At 42.1% G+C, this 22,528-nt stretch overlaps 1 protein-coding gene and 1 long non-coding RNA gene across 2 annotated transcripts; one reads left to right on the top strand and one right to left on the bottom strand.

Annotated features, from left to right (window-relative positions):
• The first annotated feature begins 2,718 nt into the window (after positions 1–2,718).
• Positions 2,719–10,987, top strand: LOC115592172 (uncharacterized). Its single transcript, XR_003986081.1, has 4 exons — positions 2,719–2,900; positions 6,479–6,856; positions 7,408–7,472; positions 8,052–10,987. It is a non-coding gene; the product is annotated as an uncharacterized LOC115592172 (long non-coding RNA).
• Positions 10,988–13,925: 2,938 nt separating this feature from the next.
• Positions 13,926–15,913, bottom strand: LOC115592194 (claudin-23-like). Its single transcript, XM_030434745.1, has one exon. The coding sequence runs from the start codon at positions 15,844–15,846 to the stop codon at positions 15,019–15,021; it is 828 nt and encodes a 275-aa protein (XP_030290605.1). The 5' UTR covers positions 15,847–15,913; the 3' UTR covers positions 13,926–15,018.
• Positions 15,914–22,528: the final 6,615 nt, after the last annotated feature.

Raw genomic sequence — 22,528 nt, 5'->3', positions numbered from 1 at the left:
TGTCTGTCATTTGCATGATAAGCATGCATACATGCAACTCATATTGACCTTACTATTTTAAACATAAATGTGGAAATGAAATTGAGCCACTGCCAAACATAAACATACCTGTTATCTTACAGACAATACTGAACTGTTAAAATAATGGATTCATGTTTTATTTTTATTAATTCAGTGCAAATCCAAACCTCTGATAATTATCAGTATCAGATCCTACCCTTATCAGCTGCTACATCAGCTGCAGGTGCAGCTTCGATTTTTGCACGTGTATTTAAAGACATTTAAATTTGTGGGGTAATAAATATTTTTAAAAATATTTTAAAAATGTCTCAACTGAAAAATTCACGACCCCCCTGCAGTATCTCCACGGACCCCCTGTTGAAGATCTCAGCAATAAGGTAATGATTCAGAATCTGAATATATTTGAAATGGTTATTTGATTTATTTACATCATGGATTAAGCAAGCTATCCTAGAAGTGTAATTTGTGTAAATGCTCTTTGAAACTAGGAAGGTGGCTTCTTAGAAGTTTCCTGCAAACATAAACAAAGGAAATGATTGAATTTGTTTTCATGTGATGATAGTTTGTTTACTGAGTTTATTCTGTCGTGAATAACAATGAATACAGAATTTTTTCTTTGATTTCTCAAGTTCTTCCCCAAAACTGCATACTTCACCTTTTAAATATATCAGAACAATAATATAATCATTTATGCATATAAAGCAAAGTCCAAGGTCTTAAGAATCATCATTAATGTTAAGTATCATCACATCTTAAATTACACTAATTTTTCCGTTGTTACAAGATGTATGTGTTTGCATTTTGTTTTTCATACTGCACTGAAGTGTAAATTAGGTATAATTAATCACCTAATACATGTTTATTATACATGCTAAATGGGTGGGGCTAAAATAAAGAAACGATAATCACCTATCATCCTCCAGGTCTTCCTGATTGTTACACTAGGTGTTCTGGTCTGCCCTGTGGTCTTCTGGCAGCTTTGCAGAGAAGCATGTGGAGATGTTTCTTAATCGGGTGAATGAAAGAACTGAAGCATGAGTTTGACAACTCAACAGCAGGCTAATGATCAGAATCAACAACAATTTTGTAATAACCACAAAGCCATGACTGATATCTGTGCTGACTTGTCTTCAGTAAGAGCCAGTCATTACAGCAACACAGTGCAATATATGCAAAATAAGCTATTTTTGACAGAAATTAACAAGTTATTGTAAAAAAAATAATAAAAATTGGTGTTTACTATAATCAGTGCTATGTTCTGAAAAAAAAATCCCTTTCCCAGTGAATCACACTGTGTCATCAATGAGACAATTTCCTAAAGATCCACAAATGCGTATATGTACAGGCTGGTTCTGTTTACTTGTTAGCATAAAAAAAACTGAAACAAAAAGAAAACCACAGAACTTGTGCTCAGTGTTGCTGGGCTGAAGTTTAATAGTCTAACATGCTCACAAAGAGAAAGATGAAGTCTTTGGTGGTCTTAGAGGGAGCTGAGTGAAATCTGAAATACTGCCTTAAATGATGTCACTTGAGTCAATGATGGCCAGGGCTAAAGTTTCTGAAAGAAGTCTGGGTGTGTGGTGACCCAGCCTGCTCCTCAGCTCTGCTTGAAGCTAGCAGATTGTTGCAAAATTAGCTGCTACTGTTATCTTTTTCTTTTCCCACTGTAGGCAGTCGACTTGCATTATGGCTAGGTACTAAGTTTTGACTAGGAGGAAGAATATGTAAAGTAGAAAAGACAATGTTTCTGGTTCTGCTGCAGCCCCGACAGTGTTGTGTGGTGCGCTCAAGGGGGACAGAACTAGGGAGCTAGGAAGTAGGAAAGGGTCCATATTCCATATTCCACTACATATTCACAAGCCTCCCACCCTGACTTCAGAGGAAAATGACCATTGTATGATGATGGCACTCAAGGCAAGGTCAGAGAATGAACAGTCTGTAGATTTGTCCTCTGTGGGACCATGTACAAAAATGTCATGCCAGTCCATTCAGTAGTTGTTGCGATACGTAGTACTAGACCTGGTGAGCTGAATGTCAGATCAGTACTGCCATAAATAACAACATTTTAAAATCGCACCTAATTGTATTTTCTTCTCTTTTGAGGACAGTCTCACACACACACAACAGATATTTGACCAGCATGTTACACAGACATGCGAGTCATGTCTGGTCTTGCCAGAGGACTCTTGCTCCAACCTGCCCCTCCCCTGCCCACCATCCCCCGCTCATCTGGCAGACACACCGACTGTATTTCAGTAGAGTTGTCCTCAGGGTAGGGGTGTGTGAGCGTCTATGTGTTCCATGTAGTTTAACCTTCAGTTCTAGGTGTAATGTGAGCGTCATATCAAAGCCATATTTACTTTTATTCACAATTCATCAAAAAAAACCCTTCTCTGTTACTTTTTATTCATATTTATTCAATACGACAGTGCCTGAAAGCTAACACACAAGTTGTGTTTATTTTCCCCAGGGATGCCCGAGCCATGAGTTTTTCGAGAAAAAGCTATTCACTGAAATACATGATTGGTTCCAGTCCTCTTATGAAAAGTAATGTTGCTACATCAGTGTCAGAGGTATTTGAGGTGAGCAAGAGTTTGTATATGACTCAGCCCATTCAAAGATAAGGCAGACGGAGGAGGAGACGATTTTATGTGTGTTGCGTTTGTGGGGGAAAAAAAAGGCCCAGGCAGGTATTCACAGGTTTCAGCTTTCTTCCTCTCCCCTCCTTCCTATTGTTGCAGATTCCCACACTGAAAGAGGAACTTCACGATTCTTTTTCAAGGGACCTGTAGCACACACCCAGACGGACACCTTGGCGACCCAAAAACTAGACTTCAAACTCCACAGGCTGCATTTTTAGTCGCGGGATCTTTGCTTCTGTGAGTACATGTTTTTCATTCTGTCGGATTTCGATGTGATCCTTCGCTGTTTTACTCTACTGTATGCCTACCTTGAATCCAGCGCTGAGCTCAACTTGCCGTGTTGATGTGAAACCTGAATAATGAGATGGTGAGAGGTAAGATTAAGACTACCAATGCTGCTGTTAACATTCCACGCTGTGCCACATTGGATAACGATCAGTCTTGTCTCTTACCTCTCAGTCATTTCTCAACACCAGTGTTTTTACTGTACAGGAGGTAGTGAACCAACACCTTTGTTTAACTTAGTCTGTCAGTATATTCCAAATCACTCTCTGTATACCTAAAGTTGGTGATGACAAAACAACTGCACTTCCCAAGAAGAGTTCTTCCTTGTGTTTCTCGCAAAGAATAGTCGTATTTTGGTCTGTGCTACATGGTCAATCCGTCAAATTGTTTCGCGACCCTACTTGCACCCTGCAGGCTACGACATGTCTTTGGTCATTTGTATGTTAGGATTTACCAGTAAAATTTGTTCGAGGGCCAGGCGCTGCACAACAGGCAGCTCACAGTACCATACTCTATGTGGGCAGTGAGAATTGTAAAATGATACCCTCCTGTATACACACAATATATTCTTTCATTTTGTTTTTTTGTTGATTTTCCTGTTTAATGATAGAAACGTGTGAGCAAAACTTATATACTGTGGTATAAAATGTATATGTTTCGGGGGAATTGTTTACATACATGACAAATGTCACATGTCATCAGTTAGGGACGACTAAATAGGTCGAATGTCAGCGTCTCCCAGAACAACACACATCAGTGTTACCAAATCAAAATGGCCCTTGCAACACACCAGGGACACACTTATCGAATTGTGGAAATGTTGCAGTTTGGTTAGGGTTTAGGTAAGAAAACTACTGGTTAGACTGCAATAAGCTTTGATTTTCAATTCATATGGTTGTTTTTCTGATGATGATGCTCAACTAAAATGCCGTGAGGAGAAAGATAGACATGAAATGAAAAGTGCAAAAAGATCTTGTCAACTTAATTTTCATCAAGTGTCTCTCCCCGCAATAAAATGGGCTTGAAATCAGTTTCTGGAAGTGTAGTGTGAAATAACCATAGTAAGTAGATAGTGGTCAGTACAAAATAACCACAGTTAGTAAACAGTGACTAATGGTAACTGATAATAACTGTTATGATGATAAAAGTAAGAAATGAAGGGTAACAAGTGTGAAAGAGTTGCTGAACCATACTACTGGGCACCAGCTGACTGAAAAGTGACGATTAAAGCTGATTAAAGCTGCTACAGTCAGATGATGTCAAGTGTGAAAATGGAACCACAAATCTAAGAATTACATCATATAACCAAATATGTAACACTTTCATTATGTTTAAAAATGCAGTGCCAAGAGTGATCAGATATAATGGGATATATCAAGAAGGGGAGTGAATTATCAAAAACCTGAAAGCCTCAAAGCCAGAGTTTCTAAGAGCCGGTGACAGAGGAAGCCCCGATGTAAAAAAAAACCAAAGCAAGGTGAAGAGCAACTGGTCGACATGCAGTTCTGCACGTATGCCAATCTTCGCGCATGCGCAGAAGGTAATACAGGTTTTTTCTACAACAGGTACAGGGATTTTCCATTAGAAATACTAGTGCAGTGCCCGTAGGAAATATGTATTCCTATAGAAAAGTGGGAGGTTAAGTAGCTTTTTCATGGATCGCCAAATGAGGTTGTGTTTGAAGGTGAGACATCAGGAATATTTAGGCTTGTTGTGAAATCCGATATTCCAGGGTATAATTGGCTTATGTACTTATAATGCAAATATATAAATTCCTGTTTGCTAAAAAGAATTGAAATTTACAAAGTTATAGAAGTGACTTTTCCCCCAGCTCCTTCCTGCCTGCTGAACATTCAGCAGTCTCCTCATTGTTTTGCCTCAATAAACAAAAAAAAAACGACTTCACTACACACTAAACTAAACACTACATAACACACTAACAATCCACTCCAAACATGTTTAATGTCACAAATCTCTCAACTCTCTAACTCTGTCGCTGTCACTGTCCCTCCAACAACTTCCCCCCGTTCCTAAGCAATCACATCACGTGGTTTGCCATTTAATTTTGTGATTGGTTGGTGGGGTGCCTTTTTCCACCAATAGGAAAAGGAGTAGCACAAAGCAAACACTTCCTTGCTTCGTGAGAGAAACCCATTTTGACCGTTTCTTCCTGCACCAAACGCACAGCAGATGTGACCTCAATGTTCGCGAAAAAGCGTGGCAGACATTATTTATCATAAGTGCGGTTTTACTTGGCCTATCAACACGATTTAAAAACTTGTATATAGTTTGAAGGCAGCTCCGAACCGAGACTCACGGAGGCTGCGGGTTGCTGCTACGTCATCTTAAATTGGTCACTTGACGCACTGGCACGTCCGTCGACTCAGGAGGAGGAGGTGGGGGTGGGCTAGCAGCTAGCTACACACGAACATCCACAGTTTGTTGTCCTAGCGTGTCCGGATCTCCTCAGACCCGAACAGACTCGGTCCGGACTCGTTCAGTCTCATTAATACACAACACTCAGTTTAGATGCACAGAACAGTATGGGACCGAACTACCGGCAAAATCCCGGTCCAGCTCGCGCCGCTGCAGGCATAAATCCGCTTGTTTCTTAAGATGGGGGGTCGCGGTGCGCTCTGCAGTGATTGGCTCTGGTGCGCACGTGACTGTGGTGGCTCTGGTGGACAATGCTCGCGGAATTTGTAAAGCATTTATGAAATCATTTATTAATGGTATCATTGCAGTCCAAACAAATGCGAAGTCGCACACCCTTGAACCACACAGCAGCCATGTTGAAAGTCTCAGGTCAGTCTGATCCTGATCCACAGAGATATTTGAGGCACACACACATACACCCACAGACAGACAGAAAGACAGAGATTCCTTACTTTTATAGAGAGATGGTATTTTTCCATAGAGAAATAGCAGCGTCAGCACAAATTAACAAGAATAGTGATTGGTTGAGGCCATGTTGTCCAAACGGACACATCCCCTTTTCTGTGTTTAAAAGAGGATGTTCAGGGTTTTGACTCTCGGGTCAGTTTGTTTTTTTCACAGATTTTGTCTGTGTCTGATCCCGTTCTTTTTTGCCGGCAAATAAAGTCCTACTGCACTCAGCCTTGAAGACTCCTGGTGACTTTTTGATCTTTGAAATCTTTTGGTCCAACCGAGAAAAGAGATGTCCATATACGACAGAAGCTCAGTCCAACAAGGCTACAAAACTATGTCGACAGTTCAGTCCCTGTCGCAGAGCGAGTGCTGGAAACATTATGTCTGACAACCTGTGCCAACCCCACAGGCATTAAAGGCTTTCACAGAGTGTTTGCAATGTTTATTTTTCCTACATGTTGGAAGACAGCAGTGGTTGCTTAACTGTGTATAAAGTTCAGATTCATCTGTAACATTCAGTTGATTAGCAGAGTTAAAGGAGAGCAGCTGAAAGAAACATGCAGACGTGTTTGACTGAGACAGACCTCAGCACATCCATTTGAGGTTAAAGGGCTCTGTTTCTCTTCCTCTTTGTCTTTTAGGGTGTGGCTTCAACCCATTCATCTCCCTCCTCTCCTAACCTCCGTCCACTTATCACCCATCCTTTGATAGTGCCCTGCATACTCCCTTTCTACAATGTCTTCTCCTGTGCCTCCTCAACCAAGAGGCATCGACTACAACCTGCCCACCTGTGGTGAGACTCGGTGCAATAGCCATGGTAGGTGTGAGAATTCTCCTGATGGAGGCATCGAGTTAGTTTGTGAGTGCGACCTCGGCTACCAGGGAAGCTCCTGCGAGGACACGGTCAACGGGGCGTTAAGTGTACCGCTGACCCTGAGTGTGCTGGCCGTCATCATCGGGCTGCTGATCCTGGCTTTCATCGTCGCCAAAGTGAGGCAGAAGCAAAAGAAGAAGAAGAGGTACTGAAATATCTCAGTGTTGTCCTTGTATATTCATATGTACAGAACAGGTGTCAGGATGCAATTATCATAGCTTATCATAATTGCTAAAAATGGGGAGGGGGAGACTGTTAACCTGATTGTGAGGGGAAAACATGCACAGCATCCTCTAAAGCTCTCTAACATGCTACAAAACAAAAACATAGAAAAAGTATATTCTTTGTATTTTTTTTTTTGCTTCTACATACATCTACTATAAATCCTACACACCAGACATTTTTGCACTCAGTGTCTAATAACTCTTAAACAGTAAGTGACAAATCCAACTGGTTTGTTTTCGAACAAGGAAGAAAAAGAGAGTGTGAGTCGTGTCGAACACGAAGGGGCACAAAAAACCTCATCAACAGAAAAGATATACTGTAAATACTGTAAAGACAGACTGTGTTTACATTTGTAAATATGTCATTCCTCATTTATGATAAGGGTTTCATCATGTGGCAGAAAATGATGGAGGAGCAACAACGGCAGCAGAAAATGTTCATCTGTTGTGTGTTTTTGTCTGTTCTTGACAGGAAACGTCTGGCAGAAAAACATGGCTACAACATCGAAGTGTAATGTGGATAAATCATTATCTGAGGTAGGCAGTCGGCAGTTCAGTATATTCATTTACTAAATGCTTTCCACTTTGGGAAGAAGTGTTGTTAGCTGGGAATCAAATTTGAGAATAGACATCGGAAGTATAGAATGCTACGTGTGTAAAAGTTTCAAAATTCAATTATTTTTTTTTGGTTAAAGTTACTATACATCATAACAAAGTCCTGGAACTACATCCTTAAACGTGCCACGTGGGGTTTTCATGTGAACCAGTGTTTCTCACCAAAACAAATTGTGTAACCGTGAAGCCCTTCCCTTCCTCATGGATCACTTCCAAAGTGATTTTTATAGATATTTTTCCATTTCCTTTGCTAGCATGTTTCTACGATTGTAGGTGTGTTACCACCACTAAAAGTCTGTGAATTGCATTGCCCATGTGTACACATGAAATCAAAACACATAAACAGTGCTGCTCTATAGCACTACTACTAAAACTCCACAGGGTGTCTATTACATACAGATTTCTGTAAGTGTGTCTAAGTGTGAGGTCAGACACTTTGCTGCCACCATATATTAGACTATTAAACACAGTAAAAATAATCACCCTCTCATTGTCATCTAGGTCAACCACCACGTTTGTTGCCTTTTGACACTGTCGAGCCTCCATCAGCGTTCTTCTTCAGCAAGCTTACAGCACTGCTTGTTGAATATTGTGTGGACTTTGCATCCGATCTCCTGCTTATGGCTGCTGCTCTACGACTGATCTACCCAGGAACTCAAACTGATGAATGGAGCTTAAACCGACATTAATGACACAGCTTGTGCAGTAATAATGTTTTACATAATGTCATTTAAAGATGGGGAAAACTTTAGAGTACATCCCTACACACATTATTCACTGAGGGCAAATGGCATGCATGTACACAGCTCATGAGCTTTAACTTTAGACAGTTTGTTTACAATCATGTGTGTTTCACCAACATTTTATTACAGTGGATCTGCAGCATTGAGTCTTCACCTGCAGAACACAGCAGAGGCTTTAAAGGTGCACTATGTAGTTTTGGAGAAGAAATTGTAATCAGAGGAAAAAAACCTTCAGTTCTTGATTTTCATGACTGAATGAACTGAATGAACAAACCGCCTCTAAAGGACAACACAATTACTGTTTTACTTTGTTTATATGTGGCGGACCCTGCCACCTTTCTAGCCTCAAACAGTGTTCTGGGGACCTTATTTTCCTCTGTTAACAGCTTGTTTATTCAGTTATGGAAAACATATATAAGATATCTGAGTTTGTATTAGTTATAATAGTTGTTAATAGTTTTGGAGGTTGAATTTCTTTCTTAGAACTACGAAGTGTCGCTTTAAGCTGAAGTTGACATAATGTGCCATTGCCAACTCTGCAACAGCAAACATTTTGGAGATTTTAAAAAGTCAGAAAATGATACATTTCCATTGACTATTAATATGTAAACCAACAATATGTAATATGTAACTATGTTTATTTGCTTATTAGCGCCGTCAAACTGTTTTAGATTTCCTGCACAGTGCACTGTATCCATCAGCAGCTACTTCTTCACAGTCTGAATGCATTGGGGGAAATGGATTCTGTCTATACTTCCTTTATGTGCGCAAAATCTTGTTTCCATAGATAAGCTGCTGGCGCTCCCTCACACTGGCTATATTTAACAAAATAATGCAAATGTTCGCCTGTCAGTAGTTCTCCTGGCTTCGTTTAAATACAGAGAAAGCAGAGGGGACTGTTACAGAGACAGTGAGAGAGTCTGACTGCCATGTTGTAGTATGTGTATCGCTGAAGGAGTGAGTTCATACAGGTGTTGAAAACTAAAGTGAGAGAATGTGAGGTGTTTCCACAGGAATCTTTTCATACAGGGTAAATCAGGAACCAGATTTGATTTGTCAGACAGGATGCACTTTTAGCAGCACGGTGTGGTTTTATTCAGTTGTTGTCATACATTTTTGCACTTTGCAGTTGCCAGATTTATTGTGCAATCCCTGCTGCATTTAGGCTCGTGCTAGTTTTTGTGTGTTTGCTCAAAGTCAAAATAGTCTTTTCTTTCTATCTGAATAAAAACATTGTTATTATTAGAGGATGTTTGCAGATTGAAATTAGATATCCGACAGATGCCAGAAAAAGATTGAGAGTAGGTGAGCGCCGAATCTTCACAGGAGTTTAAAGGTGTGGTATGTTAGATTTAAAGGTCAGCAAACTGATTGAACTAGCTGACAGCAGCTACAGTTATCAGCCATCAGCCGTTCCTGTGGCTCTGCTGCCCCCTAGTCACGTGGTGTGTAAGTTCAACAGGTGGCCAATTCTTACATATCGCACCTTTAATTTCACAAATGCAGTCGTGTCTCGAGATTTGCTCTCTGTTCACTGCATGGTCCACTCTATTTCATGTTTACTCTGTCTATGAACTTTCAAGTAGACTCTGTGCTCTCTGAATCTCATATTGCTGTCACATATAAACCTCTGTGCCTGTGCTGATGTCTCAAAATCACAGCTAGACACAGTGGTCCTTGTAAACATTTGAGTCCTCATTTAGTGCTTTTTATCCTGTATTATTGACTGAATGGCTATGCTTAATGCACATTTTTCCTTTTTGTACCTGATAACTACAAGACGCACAACTGTTTTTTTATAATCTCGTCTTCCTCTTCGTGTTTTTTGTTGCAGTAATTCATATATTCAGACATGTATCTTGTGTATGAACACTGAGAATGTCAATTGTTGTATATAAATGTATTGTAAGTGGCTGAACAATTTGTTTGTTGTTCTTCTTTGTAGAAGACACTGGGGTGACAAAAGAATTTCAGATACACCTTTGATGGACTTTTTTAAAAATATGCACGGCATCTTTTTATTTGACATAGTGACACCGAGTCTTCAGTTAACACCAAAATATTCCATCTTGAATCTAATCTGGCACCTACAGTAAACATCCTTGACAATCGCAGCAGCATGGAAAGACGAATCGGTTTGGTACCCATTCCAAATTGGCAAAGCTAATTTTGTACAGAGCTGACATGAAACGGGATATAAGACAGTTTAAAAATAGAAAACTTGTTTTCTTATCTAAGTACACACACTAATAATTCCTTGTAAATATTCATGACCAACTGGCTGTAGTCGTATTATCAAAAGTGACTAAAATTAAACACTATTTAATTAACTATTTTTAAATAGGTAATTAAGCCAAACACAATGACAGCAGTCAAGTGTGCGCCAAGCATGTATGACAGGACAGAAATCAAAAAAATGAAGCAAAACAGGATTGGGGAGGTGTGCACATGTGTTGGTTTCGGGTGGCTGTCACTGTTTATTCTCAGGGGGGAAAAGTACTTTGTGTTTTCTGGGTCAGGGCACTTTCTGTCATAGGTTTTGCATTTTGTATTGGTGCGTATTCCTATTGTTTTATGGTTTCATCAGTCTCTTAATAATATGTACAAAAACCCAACACATCTGTGTTTGATATTTAACCCCTTTAAAAAGGCAACAGAATCATATGACGTAAATAAAATCAGGTATTCACATAACCCTTGTTACTTTAAAGGAGTTTTGTTTATCAGATAAGATTCAGACCATAGCAATGGGGCCATTTTTCCTCTGACATCACGCTCATGTTGGGAAGCTCAAACTTTTTACTGCTGTGTTCCAGCTTGCAAGTTCAAAAAATGTATGGAATCGAAATTGTTTTGATTTTACTATTTCCTGATTGATCAGTGACTGAAAAGACAATGGATAGTGAAAATCTGGAGGAACATCAGGCCATATTTTAAGGTTAATGACACATTTGTTGACCCATTAGTTAACAACTAACACTAGCATAAAGAAAGGCATTCATTCATTCTGAAATACGACATTTGTTTCAGCCAGAAAGTGGCTTTTGTCACTTTAAGGTCATTACAAAGTTGATGTCACACACTGCTGTAGGGTATCTGTGTATGAACCCTGACGACAGCTCAACATGCACTGCTGCCTCGTTAACCTCCTTCTTGGATCCGGCGACACGATAGTATCAGCTTTAATGTTTAACCTGAGCCTTGGAATGACAGTCATGCAGACCGACGAGCTCACAGTCTGTGTTATGACAAAAAAAAACCACAGATCTCTTACAACAAGGAACAGGAAGGATCTGCCTTGAGGACCACTGTGTCAACACCTGCTTTCATGTGAATGACTTGCATGTTTGACTTGCAGAAGGAGGAACACATTGAAATGATGGCAAAACAAACTGCAGTACTTTGTATGTTATAAGCTTCATTAGTAAAGGGGAACTTGAATGTTTACAGGCATAACGCGAGGTTTATATGGGAGCCCTCCTACGAAAATGTCTTATGAGAAATTTGCCTTTTCACGTGTAAAAATCACAAGTGAACTGAATGTTTTCACATGTGAACTCACATTGTGTTGTGTGAGAAGAAAATAATATAGACATTTTCACCAGCGACTAGCTTTGAATGAAAACTTCCACATAAGACATTTTCATTTTTGCGTGTTGATTACACAATATTCACATGCGCTATGCTTTTTTTCACATGTGGAAACAAAACATAGCACATAAGATTTACGTGATATTTGCTTTTTCACATTTGAATTCTATACTTTCCCACATTTTTACTCGCTACCAGCCATTTTCACGTGTTGATAACAAAAAACATTTATGTGAAAATAAATAAATGTCCCGTGTATTTTAACAATTGTTTTTCCCATGGGGATTAGAAGTGGATGAGAAAACTGGTTTAGTATCAAGAAGAAAGTCTGCTCAAAAAACTGTTAAGTGGACTTTGAAAGATGTCCACATAGGTTGCATTATGGGAAATGTAGGATGCAGGATTTTGGAGCTTTCCCCACAATACAAGTCAGGAGGTCTCTGATGCACCAGTTTGCAAAATGTTCCAAAATCCAGCTCTTGTTGGAGGCTCACAAGAGCTGGATGTAAAATACTCACATTTCCCTGCTCTGGTGGTGGAGACTATTAATAAAAACGGACGTGTTGTGTCACACCCTGAACGCAGCATCCATCCTCACCACACCTTGGACTGTCATTGCATGAGTCAGAGGAGTCAGTGTGGCATTTTTTTCAGACAGCAGTGTAGAAATCAGGTTTAGAAGAAGCCAGTTAATACAACATTTTGTCTACTGAGGTGTGTAATTGTTACCAGAGAGTGAAGAGGTGATTTAATATCAATGTTCAAGATCTTTTTCATAAACAATTACCCCCCAAAAAATGAGAAAGCTGATGAAAAGGAACTTCATTTTCACTTTATTTCAACATGTCCTTGCTCTGTACCTCATTCTCAAACACGTTCTTCTATTTGCCAGTAGTGGCGACACACTCCTGTCACCGGCCTGAAGCTACACGGTCTATTATCATATACTAATACCAGCTTCAGAGGAAATGAGACGGCAGGGAGAAATGACAAACTCTTTCAGATAAAAAGCCTGTCTCGGTGTCAGCCGTATCAGAAGCTGATGAAGTGTGACTGCTGCACTCTGGAGGAGCACAGAGTGAAAAGTAATACTTGGAAACGACTGCGATCACTGTAATTGGCTGTAACACAGTCTGGGGGAGACCTGGGTGAGATGTGCCACTTATGACATTTGATCATTTCATTGCAAAATAAAAGTGTATTTGTTTCGAACAGTGGTTTACCGTATACTGTTTACCTCAGGTTGTTGTGTACCCATGGAAGTTGATGAATGATTTCAAAACAATAACCAATCAAGAAAAAGGATTCTTACGGCACAACTTGTTCCAAAGTGAAGGTACAATGAGCACGGGGTCAGGGAGAAATCATTTGTATAGAAATGAGCTCTGGCTTGATTCACCACTCTCTCAATGTGCCTCAGTCCAACATGAAGTGAGTTCTGTGCAGTGATTCTTCTGCTTTGCCATCTGGCTTTCGGAAGAAAGAAAAAAGATCAATCCAAGTATTAGAGCAGTGCATCTAGTAGAAGCATGTACATTTAGCTTTTTAAAAAGTGTCTCACTCTACACACAGCTCGGTCGTCGTTGGCTGTGGCACTCAGCAGGTCCTGCAGGGTGAGCGGCTTTGCTATTTCTGGGAGGGTGAATTTAACCACAAAAGACTCGGCGGGAGCCTCGGAGGGACAATTGTTCACTACAGTGTCGCCTTGTTTCAAATGACGGGGCCAGTTTAAACACAAGAGGCGATGTTGTCAGACAAGACGGGTAAAGAAAGCAAACCTCTCAGACCGGTCAGGCTGCATTGCCTTGTGACAGAGTGTGTACTTCTGACTGAGCAGATGGGAGAGGGTGCTAAAAGAAAAGAAACACATTGCTGTAGAGGGCCCCAGACAGTGTTTGAACAGTGTCCATAATGACTTCTGCCCTTCACCACGACGAGATTAGGACAAACCTATTTACCACAGTAACCACAGGTGTTCAGGCAAAGTAAAAACAAACAAAAAAAAAGGGTTAAGTTGAGGAAGAAAAGGCACTCAGTCATCTGTTATTATGAAACAGTGCACGTTTATTCTTATTCAACAGCGCTGGTATCACAGAGCGATGAGAACAACATCGATCACGTCAGGATGCTGTCCCACAAGGTCGGCCGTAATTGTAAAGTGCATAAGAATACAGTATTTACATCAAAATCGAGAAACAAGACTGATTTTTCTTTTTTATGCATTGAGAGGAGAAAAAAATGGCAAAAGCTTCCTTTAAAATGACTTTTTACAAGTGTGAGTCCAAGCATCATTTGCAGAATGTAAAAAAAGAAACACAGCCACGGTAAACTTCAACTCAGTGTCGTTGTTTTTTTTCTTTAAAGCAACGAGGTTTTACAGGTCACTCTCTGTTACTGCTCTGCTCGGGGCATACATCTAGTGTTGGATTATAATGATGTTAGCATTAATTATAAGGCAGTTACGAGTCTCCACATTACACTGTCACTCGTTTAACACTATTAGAGATGATTGCCTTCAGGTACCACTGCCAATGAAACATTTTGTAGTGACTTTACAGTGGTTTCATATCAACATTTGAGGCTTCTTGATCGGTTGGTATCACTCCAATACTTTTGCAATGCTCCTTTATGGCCTGCACATAACTTCACATCAGTCCACTGACTTTAAAGGTGCACTATGTAGGGAGTTTTGATCAGAAGAACAAATTGACCCTTAAAGGACAACGCAATCTCATTCTGCCTCGCTTTGTTTACATGTGGCGGACCCTGCCACCTTTTCTGGCATTGTTTTTTTCCTCTGAGAACAGCTTCACTCATGGGAAAGATAAATATTTGTGAGTTTGTACTATCACCTCATTAATATTGTAAATTGTAAAAAAAATCTGAATTTGAATTTCCTCCTCCAGAACTATTGCCCCTCTAAACGTCTCCATGGTGTTAGTATCTGCTGGCAACACTCCAGAACATTATGGTTAGGTTCAGTTTTACTGCAGCGGACTGAATTCGTAACGTCACAGAGTCATTCTGTAATCACCACCTTCTCCTTGTTATATTTGCCGCTCTCAGTCCCTTGTTTTTTTTTTCTTGCACATCTGTCCTACAGTCGTTGTACCTCTCCAGATGTGGCCTCTCCCTCATAGGTCTGCATCGTAGGGTCTGCCGCTGTAGGAGGTGTTGGCTGACCGGGCCGCGGGGCTCTTGGCCCGGGGGAAGGACACGTCCTCCTCCATGGAGTCCTTGGAGTATGGCACGCTGCTGGCCGCGCTCCTGGCCCGGTTCAGGCTCGGCACTTCCACTCGTCTCGGCGGCGGCTTCTGGTGGCTGAACCTGTTGCCGGTCACCTCCTCGACGCGTCTCTCCCCTCTGTTCTTCCCCCCGCAGCAGCGGCAGATCCCGATGAACATGACGAAGCCGCCCAGGATCTCAAAGATCCCGCCGATGTAGCCCAGGATGATGCAGTAGCCGACGCGCACGTCTATGAGCGGGGACACCGAGGAGACCTCCTCGAGGATGTGGGTGTACCAGGCGATGGGTATGATGGTCATGACGCCCGACAGGAAGATCAGCAGTCCGCCCAGGCCGGCCACGGTCCAGTTCGGGTTGTCTCTCCAGCAGCGGACCCCCGGGATGGCCACGGCCAGCCCGATTAGAGTCACGATCAGGGAGGCCACCATCAAACCCTGCGCGACCTCGATGATCTGGTTGCCGAAGTACGTGGTGTCCTGCAGGTTGCACTCCTCTCTGGTGTTGGTCGTCGTGGCCCTGCAGATGTCCCAGATGCCCTGCTGGATGAACTCGTCGGACGGGGTGTTGGGGAGGTTGTGGAGGGTCCTCCAGTTTGGGGCCACGGTGGCGGTGAGGTCCAGGATCCATCCGCAGGGAGCCAGGACCATCCCGAAGATAAGGATGCCCGGCGTGCGCATGGATATGCGGATCCACTCCTGCGTTGATCGCCTCGGCATGATCGCTGCTGCTCTTTTACTGTTGGTGACGTCCTTTCTCCTAAACTCAGTGTAGTAATTCAGACAGGAGTGATCGGGTTTTGACAGCAACAGCTGCTCTTAACAAACAAGTCGGACTGAAACCTGGCAGTGGGCGGGGCTTTAGCCTCACCTGTCCGCCCACAGTCTCCTAACAGGACAGGTGAGGCGCGCCGTGCGCAGCCGGCATCGGAGCTTTTTTCATCCTCGCCTGCGACTGCAGAGACGTGCAGAGGGAAGTTTCGACCGAGCTTTTATCATGCAAATGTGTGTGAGAAGAGCTACAGAAGAGACAAAGATCTACATGTTTTGTCACTGAGCAGTGTCTCGTTTCAATGTGATAAAAGTTATCCACTCATGTTAACTCATCCGAATCGTCCTGGTTTCATGTGCTTTTCATCTATGTAATAAAGGGCTGTACTCCTCGAAGACTCTCAAAAATACTTAGCCGAAAAGCAGATCATGAATGACTCCTGTAAACGATTAAAAACGGAAAGAGGAAGTGTGTATCCGACTGAGGATGTTTGGGGGCCAAAAAATAAAAAGGACACCAGCTGTGTGTGTTGGGGCACCTACATGCAGGCAGTTAGGTTATGTTACGTTTATATATACATATCGTTATTGTTAAATTTCACCTTAGAGTGCATTTTGCCACATTTCGTCCACTGGAAGGGCACCCAGCGGTTGCAAAACACAAAAGATAGTTTTCCCACAGATTGATCAATTAACAACATACCTGGACTTTTTCAGCTCTTTGTTGACTAAACAACATTTTATTTTAAAGTCTTATTCAGCAGGAGCATATCAAATCATAGCAAGTCGTCCTATTTGAGGGGTTTGGGGCAACTGATACAATAACACAAGAAAGAGACGCAGATTGTATTGGACTGTAGAAGAAGACGCAGTGTTCAGCACAGGGCTTGTGTGGATTATGGAATCTTTTATATTCAGTGACTTAATGTCATCGTCCTTGACCTCCCCTCAGGAACACAGAGCCTACCTAACCTCGAACCAGTATCTTATTTTGGAGGCCTTCACTACAAATTCACATTTAGTGACCGGGTTGAGTGGAACATGGTCAGACTCAGAGATTCCGCTGATAGCTCTGGATGGACGATGCCACCGTGGCTTTGTTTGTTTGTGTGTGTGTGTGTGTGTGTGGGAACCATTTTTAGTAAGAATGTGGTTCAGCAGGAATCCTCCCTGACAGCAGCCCAAATACCTTTCTGCCTCTCTGTCTTTGTCTTCTCGTCATCACTCCTTCCTGTGCTGCTATCTTCGTGTCTGCCTGTTTCTATTTATCTCCTCGTCCGTCTTGTTTGTTTTTTTCCGACAGATCCTGCTCTTTCTGAGGCTCCCTCTCAAGTCAGTGTGGTAGTTCTCGCGTAAGTGATGGATTATTCGCAAATGCTACTAAAGTCTCTCCTGCAGGTGAAGTTCACGGTCGTATGTCGATGAGGCTACAGACCCAAAAAAAGATGAACAACTGTCACTGCGTCAGTGGGCACAGACCCTGAAACCCCCATACGTGAAAGTCCAGGACTCAAGGGAACTGAAAAACTTGAGAACAGCTATTAAACGCCCAGATACTACACTGTTGGAGAGGAGTTTGCAGGCTGTAACACTCTGTCTGGGAGTGTGCTTACAGAGTCGTTCAGGACCCGTGCGAGCTCTGAGTTTCAGGGTCGTCAGGGCCACTTGCTGGTCGTTGATTTTTGTCTCCTTTAGATGTAAGTGGACGGCAGAGCCTTGACCTGAGGAGTCGGCCCTCCTGTGCTGTGCCATTCGTTTACGGTCCTGGCTGCAGTGAACACCATGAACTACATTACTCCGTTTATGCCTGGGTGTTTTGATTTATAACAACCTATAAAACACCAAAGGAAAGGAAAGAAATCAAAAATGTATAATAGGTGTCCTTGAAAAAGGTCCTACATTTTGTTTTGATGTGATTTTTACTGAGGAGTTTCTGAGGGAATGACGGTTGCGGGACGTTTTCTCGTCTCCTCTCTGTGTGCCCTGGATCTTCTAGAGGTTTTGACAGAGGTCCAGTTTGGGTAGCCGCAGGTTTCAAGTGCTCCCCTGATGTGCTTCTGTTTTCCCATCCTTACCCTTTTCTCTGTGGGCACGGCCTCAGTCCGATGGCTTGTGCTCCGATGGGTGGACGAGAGTCAAATAGCAGGTGTTGATCTGTGTGTGTCGGTTTTCTGTTCACCTCAATGTTAAGGCTGCTGCCTTCTTTAATGTGTCCAAGACGGGCAGACTGTCTCCTCTGACATCTCCCCCGTGTGAACTTGGTGTTACTGTCCACAGCATTTACATGCTCTGTGAAGGCTTCCACTTCCCTTGCTGTGATTTTGACCCAGGTGTCGTCCACATACCCGAACCAGTGGCTTGGAGCAGTTCCCGTGAAAGTAATCAAGGCTCTGCTCTCAACCTCGTCAATGTAAAAGTTGGCCACTATTAAAGAGGCATTGATTGATGTTACGATGTAGCACTTAAAGGACAATTGCAAATTCAGTTCCTAACTCTTCACTGATGGAACGTCGGGTGAATTCTCGTAGTCCACAAAACCTTTCTGGAGCTTCACAGCGGAATAAAGTTGCAGAATTCTCCTGAACAACTGAAGTAAATGGGGACTTGTTTTAAAAAAATAAAAGATAAAGATAAATAACCCAACAGGAATAACATTTACATTTTAGGGCATTAAGCAGACGCTTTTGTCTAAAGCGACCTATAGTTATTGCTGCCGTGCCACATCAGGAGCAGTTTGGGGATCAGTTTCTTGCCCAAAGACATTTTGACATGCAGACTAGAGGAATCAAACCAGCGCCCTTCCGATAACAAGACGCTGGCTCTCCCCCGCCGCCCCAGTGACTTACTTAATTCAGCTGATATGCTGTAATGTCCAAAAGAGAGATATTATTTACACCCTTGAGTCACAGCCGACCTTGTGCACCCACTTCAGACGGGGTCATTCAGCTTTAAAATGGGTTTAAATAACGTCCTGACAAAACATTTTGGGATCTCGCGGCTTCTGCAGACTTGAATCACAGCAGGTGACCTGTGTGGAGCCATTTTCTGTTTTTTTCTGTTTTTTTAACTTCTTTAAACAAGTCCCCATCTGCTTCAGTTGTTTAAGAGAACGCTGCAACTCTGTCTTTTGCTGTGAAGCTCCAGAGATGTTCTGTGGACTACGAAACTTCACCCAACTTTCTGACTAAAATGTCATTTTGGGGCGAACTTATTGAGTATGTAAGAGCCTTACTAGGGATTTCGCTCCAGATTAAATCCATCAACACCTCTGCAAAGTTTGTGCACATTCCATTTCGACGTATCTAAAGAATCTTTATAGCGCATTGAAGGTTTGTCCTTGAGCCTGTAGGTCATAGCTTACAGAGAGAAAACTTTTATAGCTCTGGAGGTTTGGTCAGAGATCCGCTGAGGTCAAATACATATTCAACCATCGAACAAAAGACCAACAAGCAGTTTCCACGCTCGACATGAAGTGCAGATGAACTCGATGAATACAAAACAGAGGTTTAAGGCCTTGACTTGCGAGGGTGTGATAATTCCTCTAAGTGTGAGGAATGTACGCGTGCAAGTCATTGTTGTTGGCTGTACAGATTTAAACCGGAGAGTCACAGAGTACACGAGCCGTTGGGGTTGTTTTGATTTGTTCCTTCGAGGCCAGGTTTGAGCTTTGACACACACTGAGCGGTTAAAAGGAAGCATGAGCGGTATGTCGACCAACCGACCGGGCAGAAACGTGCATACCCATCACATGACACCGCCGTCTGGTTTTGTCACTTCTGCGGGCTGAATCACCGCTGCAGCAGTTCTCATTGCACGTCGCGTGATCAGCCGTCACGTCGCTGCTTTACTTGTGGCACACTTGGGCATGAGAACCACGGGGGATCTGTTGTGAAACACTGTACATTTCCATATCCAATTGGCCTTTGGGTGCTGATTGTATCCCCACTACCAAGAGCAGCAGATGTAAGGTGGAAAAACAGGACGGTGTCGGTGTGCCAAAGCCTCAAATGATCAGAATGTGTCTGTGGTAGCTTATTGGCTCCATGATGACTTCCAGTGACTCGCCAGTTTCACCTTGAAGCACCAGGTGTGAATGCTCCCAAGGTGCGCTGAGGACGCACCGGAGATGCCTGAGACCACACTGTTTAAGCTGGTGAGAATATGAACGTCCTGCTCAACAAACAGCCTCTTCAAAACCACAAGAAGAAGCTCCAACAACAGGCATAATGGATTACATGCTGTCGGGGGTCCATTAATTGTTCGGCGAACACATCCCAATTCATTGCCTAATGCATTTACAAGGCGCCGTAATTAGTGGATATGATTCATGGAAACAAACAAGATGTCAACACCACCGGTGCAGTGTAATGGATTCCTCATTTATCAATAGAGGAGCATAAATTGTGTGCTCTGTGCACGCGATCAGTTCTTTTTACTTGAGAATTAGTTTTTTAGTGAAAGCTCGGCAGAGACAGGGACGTTTTTGACCACATGCTTTGAATAAAAGGCCTGAAGACAAAACAGTTTTTTTTTTTAAGTTCACTTGTGGTTTAATCAAATTCTTAAAATGTGTTTAAACCTGACTTCACAGTGCTGACTATTCTGGAAGCTGAAGGATTTAAGTACATACATGACCGACATAAGTCTCTACCTGGTTTTGTCTGCTACAACATAGTGGCCATTTAATGTAACTACTATAATATTCTGTGAATGAACTGTCTGGCACGAAAGAAAGTTATCCAAAACTAAAAAACCAAACTGAAGAAGCCTCTTGGATGAGAGGCGAGCTGTCTGCAAGAAACAAATTAAGTTGCCTGAGATGTAGCACTTTTTAGAGGAGCTACTTCTGGTAAGTGGCTCAGTATCTCAGCCAGTAGACACAGTGTTTCTGATGGTGAGATGGTGCTTGGCTCAAATCACAGCCTGGTTACTGGAGTTTTCATCAGTTTTGGGCAGGCTTTCATCTGGCTGCTCGAGTTTTTTCCTCTGCAGTACAAACACATGCAGCTCAGGTCGAGAAAACTCCACATTCAGCAATAGGCTAGTGACTGGGTTTCTGTCCAGAGTAAGAAATAAGAAAGCGCTGCAGAGGGTCATTAAGGTGGCCAAGAAAGTCATCGGCTGCCCTCTGACACCAATGGAGGAACTTCATAGCTCCCGCTGCCTCAGGACAGCCCTGGCCATCTCTCGGGACTCATCACACCCCGGACACAATCTGTTCCAACTACTTCCGTCAGGCAGATGACACAGGGTCCTCAAAACTCGCACAAACAGACTCAAAAACAGCTTCTACCCAACAGCTGTGGTTGCACTAAATAACCGCCAGAAAGTGAATAACTCACCCACCTTTTCCTTTCACTGAAATGCACTTCTTTTTTTTAAATACTGTTTTTTATTTCCACTGGACATGCCTGTTCTTACGTGTTTTTTTATATTGTTTTTCATGTGTTGTTTCTACTTTTTTTTTTTTTTTTACTATTTATCAAGCTCTATTGCACTGAAATGACTGCACTTAATTTCGTTGTACTTGTTACAGTGACAATAAAGAAATTCAATTCAACACTGTTTTTACACAACAGATCGCAGGGTTGACACAGATACGACAACCCTGAGACTGCCTCAGTTTCGCCAAGAATGTGCAGCTCGCACGTAAGTGAGGTGGAACAGGCTGGGTCACCTGTCAATAAATCAACATTTTTCCTTTGACACTGTGAGGTTAAATTTGAAAGAATGACGCAAACAAACACATCAAAACTCAACAGGTAGGACACCAATTAAATCAGCTGCTGGACATTACAAAAGGTAAACATTTCTGTAACGGAGCATAACGCGATTGGCTGGATGCTGGATGATTTGATACAGGGATCGAGTGCTTCTCCTTGGTTACCCAGATGTTGAATTTTTTTTGCACTGAACTTTTTGAGAAATCGCATGTATAAAAAAATTTCAGGGGCAAAAAACATTTTGGTGCTAGAGATGTGATGGGTTTTAAAATTCAATGTCTGATTTAGATGCAAAAAAAATAAAATAAATCAGTGTTACAAATTCGATGTAAAAAAATTCAGTGCTAAAAATTCAAAATCCAAAAACTTCACTGGCACTGATTTACTTCCATACAGCCGGCCCTGTGAGGCTGGATCACAGTTACAATACGAGATCTACAAGGTTTCACCAGTGAGCCCTTTTTGAAATAAAAAGAGAGCTCCGTTCCACTTAAGTTAAGGGTCGACCCACAGTACTGACATGCCGTTACAATAGGACAAAAGAAAGGAAATTAAATGACTGTACACTGAATATGGAAATGTTGTGAGAATGTGTGATCATGTTAATGTTAGAATGCTCCGATATGTTCACCAGCTCGTCTCCAGCTGTGGAGGTTTTGTTTTTTTTTAATTGCTGAAAATGTTTTGCTGTTAGTTCTCTGTGAGCTCGTCTTTATGACGGACACATATGAGACCACTGAGTAGTTCAGCTTCACATACTAAACCTGAAACCAACACTGAGGAAATACTGAATACTAACCATATTACCTAGCCTTATGAAAGTCATGAAGTTTTATGGATTTCAGTCTCAATTTTTATTGACTGAATGAGTGTGGGAGGAAGCTGGAGCACCCGGAGTAAAACCCTCG

The sequence above is a fragment of the Sparus aurata genome, chromosome 12 (assembly GCF_900880675.1).
Source record: "Sparus aurata chromosome 12, fSpaAur1.1, whole genome shotgun sequence".
In the NCBI taxonomy this organism is placed as follows: domain Eukaryota; kingdom Metazoa; phylum Chordata; class Actinopteri; order Spariformes; family Sparidae; genus Sparus; species Sparus aurata.
This window is presented reverse-complemented; position numbering and strand designations above follow the sequence as displayed.

Coding starts and splice junctions, on each gene's coding strand:
- LOC115592194 (XM_030434745.1), bottom strand. CDS start 15,846: ATGCCGAGGCGATCAACGCAGGAGTGGATCCGCATATCCATGCGCACG.